The sequence below is a fragment of the Salvia splendens genome, chromosome 5 (genome assembly GCF_004379255.2).
Source record: "Salvia splendens isolate huo1 chromosome 5, SspV2, whole genome shotgun sequence".
Taxonomy (NCBI): domain Eukaryota; kingdom Viridiplantae; phylum Streptophyta; class Magnoliopsida; order Lamiales; family Lamiaceae; genus Salvia; species Salvia splendens.
Window position 1 is genome coordinate 17,841,239 of NC_056036.1, and position 7,294 is coordinate 17,848,532.

The window sequence follows — 7,294 nt, forward strand, 5'->3', positions numbered from 1 at the left end:
GGAAACGGTAAAATTATACAACGAACATTTAAAACTAAATACAAATATCCCGACGGCTGGGAAGGATTGCCGCCATATCTCGATTCGTCCGAGCTGGGTGAGTCGTCGTGTCCACCGTGCATTTTTAGAGAGTGAAAGTGTAGACAGTGAATGAACGGAGAGTATGTGAAAATGGTGTAAAATAGGGGGGGGGGTGGAGGAGTGGTATTTATAGGTATAATTTTCGAAAAAAAAAAATAAATAAATTTGGAAGGGGGCGGTTGGCGCGCCGATCGCCTGTGCACGGCGAAAGGGCACCGGCGCGTCCTTGCGCAAAAAAACGCCGGAGGACCTTCCGCCCCGGAAATTTCGTCTGCCTCGGGGCGGACGTCCTCCACACTATAGCAAGGCGCGACGGCAGCGGGAAGGGGGCTGCCGGCGCACCGCCTCTATAGTGGACACTCTAATAGTTGGCGCCATTTTTTGGTGCCAATTTTCGACAACTTTTTTAAAATCAATTGGCATCAAACAATTTCAAAATCAAACTGCATTGGGAAGCGAAGTTTGTGCTTATTTAAAATTGCCTCTAAATGAAAATGGGGGATAGAATAACGAATTTTATTTGTAAATAAAGACCAAAATCACAATGCTACTAGTATTTTCATAACCGGTATTCAAAAGTAAACAGAAAATATCTATAAGCATCCATCATATACTTTCCTCTCAGAGATAACAAGGGAAGCTTTCGGGAGGAGAATACAGCAAATGGAACAATTCAAAATTTATTAGTTGACCTGAATAATCGGGTAATGTCAGAGAGTTATGGATGAAAAATTCCACTCTCATTAAATTCCAACCCAATTTTGCAGCTCTTGGATTCCGGAAACTTGGTTGTTTTAGACGACAAGAGCGTTCTATGGCAGAGTTTCGATCATCCAACCAACACCATGTTGCCAGGAATGAAAATAGTCGATGACAATGAAGCCGGTGTGGAAACACATCATGGAGAGGTCCGGATGATCCTTCCCCCGGTGATTTTGTTCTCAAGATCCGAAACCGGTGATTTGTAAAATGTCAATATTTACATACACATTTGCAGAATGTGTTCATCTTGCCTCCAACTCAGTAATGGTGATTGTCTTATTCCCTGACTCAACAAATGGTGAAGAAGTATTACTACTGCTTGAACTTCTTTCGATGAAAAATCCAGGCTGTTTTGGTTCGGGCAAAACTGCTCCATCACTTGCCAACATCGAAAACACTGAAGGCATGGTTGGCCTATCGTCTGCAAATTTCTGAACGCATAATAACCCGACTTGCATGCATCTCTTCACTTGAGTCTCTACAAATGTATTCTTCAAACACTCATCCATCAACTCTATAATCTTGTTTTCTTTCCAAAGCAACCATGCCTGCCAACATAATAACCAGCTAATTAAGGTGTAATTTGACATTGCATTTGTACAAATCAAAATGACATCAAAGTATTAGTAATACATACATGGCCCAAGAGATTAAGATAGTGATCTGTGTGTTCATATCCTCTGTTCTTTTTTCCACTAATTATCTCCAGCACCACCACTCCAAGACTAAAGATGTCTGATTTCATCGACAATTTCCCATCTATCGCGTATTCTGGAGCCATGTAACCACTGCATGAAAACATTCATCTTAAGGCCACCATACAAAATAACAAAAGAATGTGACCATGTAAAGAACAAACTTACTATGTCCCAACAACTCTTTTTGTTCGCGCAAGAGATTGACCCTCTTCGAAAATTCTTGCTAACCCAAAATCTGATATTTTTGGAGTTAAATTTCCATCTAGTAAAATATTGCTTGTTTTGAGATCCCTGTGAATAATCTTTAGTCTGGAATCGTGATGGAGATATAAAATACCCCTTGCCGTTCCCATGATAATATCGAAACGCTTAGGCCATGTCAAAAGTGTTCTTCGACTGTTATCTGAAACATGTGAATGTTAACTCTTTGAAAGAGTGAGAGATATGAGATATTTCACAAACAAAATAATAGTAAGACTTTACCAAAAACGAAATAATCGAGGCTTTTATTATCCAGATATTCATAGATCAGCATCCTTTCCTCTTCTTCAATGCAGCATCCCAAAAGTCTAACAATGTTTCTGTGTTGAAGTTTCGCAATCACCATTACTTCATTTCTGAACTCTTCGAGACCAAGTTGTGAAGATCTCGACATTCTTTTGACTGCTATTTCTTTACCTGTTGGCATGTACCCCTGCTTATGCATTTGTGACCATACAAATAAACATGTCTGTCAAACTATTGTTTTTTCCTTCAACTTGAGCACTCTAATTTGATACAATACCTTATAAACAGGACCAAAACCTCCATGCCCAATCATGTTTTCCATGGAGAAGTTACTTGTTGCTTGTATAATAGTTGCCATCTTGATTGTAGGTAATTCTAGATCCTCATTATTCCTTTTTACTGCTAGCAAAAGGAAAAAAAATAATTAAAGCCTTGAGAGTTTATGCTTTGATCATGACTGAGCTTTCTTTCTTTGTTACCTTTCCTCTTTCGTCTTGCCACGAAAAGTACACTTCCGTTGATAATGGCTGAGACGAGAACACCAGAAACAATTGATATCACTATTAACCTTGTAGGCCTTTTCTTTTCCTTCTGCTCCTCTAAACCCATGTCAAAATCTACAAGTGAAATCCCCAATCAATGTAACTAGAGTGGATGTTCATGTTTTATAACTAAAGACCTCTCTCACTTCATGGATATAAGTTTACACAGACCAAATTCTACAGTTAAATCTATTTTTTTTCACTCCCTAATCTTCTAATTAATAGTAACACTTTATTTAACAAAATGTTGCTATAAGTGCAAGTAAAGTATCTACCATGAGGTGAGGTGAGAGAGTGTAAAAATCTGGTTCTTATGGAACAACATACCTAGTTCAGATGTCGGCACACGGATGTAGATGTGTTGGTTATTATACGCTGAAGGAAGTTGCTTGGTATCAATGAGATCATCGAACCACATCAAGCAGCCAGTGCTTCCATTAGTAATGAAGGGATTAGCATAAGCAATGCAACCACAGTTTTTCAAGCACTCGACTCTGCACTCACTAAGGCTCATGCTTGTATTCAACCAAAACCGCGACATATCCGGAAACTTGACCCCAACAACCTGATGAAATCCATCTCCCCCATTGCAATTCAATGGTTTAGTTCTAGTGCATCCACCCGACCAATCCTGAAGGTCCCAATCCTTTTGGAACTTTGGCGCAAATCCTTTTAAACACTCGCATCTAATCGGCCTATCAGGTTTGCAGATGCAGTTAGGTCCACAGGTAGCATATTCATCGCATGTATCGAGAGGAAACATGGTGACAAGATTCCACTTGTCTCTTCTGAGATTCATGGTATGGCACACAATCGCACCAGATGTATCTAAAGTAGCTCTGACCAGAAGTGAGCTCTGGTAGGGCTCTCCTACTGATATCATCCTCTCCTCTCTGAAAAAAAACTCTGGTTTGTAAATGGCACTCGGAAATTTTTGAGCACCCGCATAACATATCCCGTTCCACTGTCCAAGCCGGTATTTTTTCCTTCCCCCTCTCAGAGTCACCATCTGAGCCAAGCCCCGGTTTTGGATCCTGTGAACATATTCCCCAGGAGAAGGATCGACTGGATTTCTCCATGATGTCAAATACCTTTCCACTCCAGCTTCATTGTCATCCACTATTTTCATTCCTGGTAACAAGGTGTCAGTTGGATAATCAAAACTCTGCCATAGGTACTCTTCTGTTGCTGTGCTCGTGTCGTCTACAAGAACCAAGTTTCCCGAGTCCAGGAGGTGTAAAACTGGATTTGAGGCCACCCTCGATGAATTCGCCAACCAGATGATGCTTCTGCCACTGCTGCTTATAACAAGACTTGTATTTTTGGAAACCATCAAAACTGGTGATTCTGAGGCAGTGATGGGATGGTTTCTGTTTGCAACCCAAACTACAACATCTGGTGTGTTCTTGTACCATATTCCCAGGAATCTCTTCAACGATTTTCCAGGCGAAAAAAAGCCGGTTTCGAAAATTTGGTTTTGAGAAACTAGAGTCTGCCCAAACACAAGCTTTTGATATGGAAACAGTATGTGATTCTCAGTTGCTCCAACTGTTAAACTTAGAAAGGAGATTGTAATAAAAAAAAATTGTGCCATCTTATAATCTGATTGAAAGAATAGTTTTGACAGCATCCTCATCCTCCCTTATCTAGTTATTACTCAACCACCTCAAGACATATATTCCATTATTTTTCTAATTTCTGTTGGTAGTCAAAATTGAGTAGCAGTTTTTTCTTTCCAATGAAAACTAAAATCAAACTATTGACTAACTTGCCAAAGTCTACATGATTTATAACATATTTAAATAAAATACTGTTGAATATCTCTTACTCATAGATTAAAAAAATAATTTTCTTCATATTGCAATATTGACACGCTCAAATATACTAAATATAGCTCTGGTTATTCTTACAAATCTTTTCTACTTTTACACTATAGATAATGTTAATAATAAAATCTATAGAATTTAAAAGACAGAACTGGGTTATTTGAGATGTATATTGAATACTTGACTTAATAGTACTCATTATGATTTGTGAATATTTGAATGAATGATCAAAACAAGTACATAAGTCTATGCTCAAAGTTTCATCTCTCTATGCCTTTACATAACCATTAATTCTGAGTAAGGACTAATATATCAAAAAAATAAAAAAAAAACAGAAAATATACAGTTATGTTGAGAATGTTTGGGGTGTCCTTATCTGCAGTCCAAGTCAGTAATGGTGATTGTTTCCTTCTCTGACTTAATACATGATGGCGAAGTAATATTTCCGACAGGCACAAGGTTCGAACTTCTCTCCCGGGCTCTTTTGGCAGGGGTAGATTTGCTCCATCACTACTTAACATTGGAATCACTGATGACATGGTTGGCCTATCCTCTGCAAATTTCTGAACACACAATAACCCCACTTGCATGCATCTCTTCACTTCACACTCCTCAAACGTATCATATCCATCAACTCTACAATCCTGTTTTCTTGCCACAGCAACCATGCCTGTCATAAATAACCACTCTGATGGATCCGCGAATTTCTGATGTTTGTAAATGCTGGTAGAGAATGAAAATGCAGATCACGACACAGAGATTTTACGTGGTTCGATTTACTGAAGTAAATCTACGTCCACGGGAAGAAGGGAGGGCAAGATTGTATTGCTTGTCGCCGAATCTGATAAATACCTCCCTTCTTCCCACAGACGGCGCCAGTGATGGATCCGCGAATTTCTGATGTTTGTAAATGCTGGTAGAGAATGAAAATGCAGATCACGACACAGAGATTTTACGTGGTTCGATTTACTGAAGTAAATCTACGTCCACGGGAAGAAGGGAGGGCAAGATTGTATTGCTTGATCTGGGATTACAGCTTACAACACAGACTTGCTATATGGTATTTTATCTCTAGAGAGCTTAACCCTTTTCTATCTGATCTAAGTTCTATTTATACAATGAACTAAGATCGTGGCTTGCATCACCACTAAGTCGTGGATGTCGTGTAGGTCATGGCCTACGATCGTGGCCTGAGTTGACACCACGTGGTAGTGGGTGTGTTGGAAGTTGTGGAAATCCTGTATGGGTCCACTAACTCCTTGTTCGGTCGAAAACTGAGACCGAACTGCTTTGGTTGCCGATCTGAGAGTAGAGCTTGATGCCGACCTAAGAGCAGAGCTTGATTGGTTGGCTTTTGCCGAGCTGTAGGCTGAGGCCGAACTCTTACTGAGACCGAACTGCTTTGGTTGCCGATCTGAGAGCTTGGTGCCGACTTGAGAGCAGAGCTTGATTGGTTGGCTTTTACCGAGCTGTAGGCTGAGGCCGAACTCTTTTGGTAATGCCGAACTCATACTCTTCCTTGGGCTTTGGGCTGATGGGCCGTCACTGCTGTTGGGCTTGTTTAGTCCGTACCCCATCACTACCCCCCCCGAAAGACGAAGTGAATCACTTCGGCGAAGCGAGTCACTTCGGCATTCTGGATAAAGGTACGGGGGAGGCTGACGTCAGGGGACGTGCCGTGCACGTGACTGCATTAAATGCGACAGTAAAATCCGGCCGTTGAATCCTGAAAAGGTGGGATTCGAAACGGTGCGACGATTTTGAAATCTTCGCCGAATCTGATAAATACCTCCCTTCTTCATCATTGGAGCACTTTTGCGACTGCTTCTTCTGCACTCTATCTCCTTTGCGTAAAAATTTCATTCCGCTTTCAAGAATTTCTTCAGAATTTCTTCAGATTTTGCAAAGAGTAAGAACCATGTCTTCTTCTTCTTCTTCCGAGTTAGGTAGCGGTAGGAAAGGGGGCAAGGGGTCTTCTAGCCGGAAAGAGTCCGGAGAGAAGACTGTAGAATACTTTCACAGCGTCTTGAGTAAGGACACCGTGATATCTCTACACGAAAAATATCTTCTTCCCGGGGGGAAGGCGGTGGTTCCCGACGATGATCATAGGGCTTACGACCCGCCGAAGGGTTATGCCACCGTTTACGAAGCCTGCTTAGAATGCGGGCTTCGTTTCCCTCTTCCCCCACCTTTTGTAGAGCTTCTTGATTTTTTTCAACTCCCTTTAGGTCAGGTGACTCCGAATTCTTGGAGGCACTTGTCGGCTTTTGCTGCCGAACTCCGTAGGTTAGATAAGGATCTGTCTCTGCGGGCAATCCTTAATTTTTTCCAATTTAAAAGGAAGGGATCTTGGTTTTACTTGATCCCCTTACAGTCTTTTAGGGCATTCTGCAAAACCAAGTGGCCGAAATGGCAAAACCGCTTCTTTTTTTATAATAGGACAGCGGCTCCGGGCTTCCCATGGAGAGGGCCGAAGTCCGTGATTCCTCATCCTCGGTTAGAACCATTGGCCGAGCTCGATGGCGAGCTCAACAAGATTCCCATAGTTAGGAAACGATACACGGAGTCTGAGCTCGTCAAGGGCGACGTCGTGTTCGACATCTCGTCTTCGGACGAAGAGGCCGAGGGTGAGGATTTCTCTTTATCTTTGTGCTCTACTGCTTTAACGAAGAAAACTAACCTTGCTTTCTTGCTTTTTGGCAGTGTACATGCTGAACAAGGCTACCCGAAAATCTTCGGAGTCCAAGGAGCCGGAGAGGCCGAAAACCACCAGCTCGGCGTCTGATGCCGAGAGGACTCCGAAAAGGCAAAAAACCTCTTCGGATCCGAAGAAGCCGGAGTCGACTTCGGCAAAGGGGAGGGGGAAGGCCCAGAAGCC

General features: G+C 41.8%; 1 protein-coding gene across 3 annotated transcripts; it reads right to left on the reverse strand.

Annotated features, from left to right (window-relative positions):
• Positions 1–660: 660 nt before the first annotated feature.
• LOC121804927 (G-type lectin S-receptor-like serine/threonine-protein kinase At4g27290) lies at positions 661–4,207 on the reverse strand. 3 transcript variants are annotated; one of them, XM_042204643.1, is made up of 7 exons: positions 2,918–4,207; positions 2,528–2,665; positions 2,326–2,447; positions 2,025–2,235; positions 1,707–1,944; positions 1,481–1,631; positions 661–1,391 (listed from the first exon to the last, which is right to left on the reverse strand). In XM_042204643.1, exons 1-7 carry the CDS (start codon positions 4,182–4,184, stop codon positions 1,086–1,088), a joined length of 2,433 nt encoding a protein of 810 aa, XP_042060577.1. In that variant the 5' UTR covers positions 4,185–4,207; the 3' UTR covers positions 661–1,085. The 3 variants fall into 3 exon arrangements, with proteins under 3 accessions (XP_042060577.1, XP_042060576.1, XP_042060578.1); XM_042204642.1 differs by having other exon boundaries at positions 2,326–2,450; XM_042204644.1 differs by having other exon boundaries at positions 1,217–1,410; positions 2,326–2,450.
• Positions 4,208–7,294: the final 3,087 nt, after the last annotated feature.

Coding starts and splice junctions, on each gene's coding strand:
- LOC121804927 (XM_042204642.1), bottom strand. CDS start 4,184: ATGGCACAATTTTTTTTTATTACAATCTCCTTTCTAAGTTTAACAGTT. Junction 2,666..2,917: donor TGTGCCGACATCTGAACTAG/GTATGTTGTTCC, acceptor TTTCACTTGTAG/ATTTTGACATGGGTTTAGAG. Junction 1,945..2,024: donor CCTCGATTATTTCGTTTTTG/GTAAAGTCTTAC, acceptor CACATGTTTCAG/ATAACAGTCGAAGAACACTT.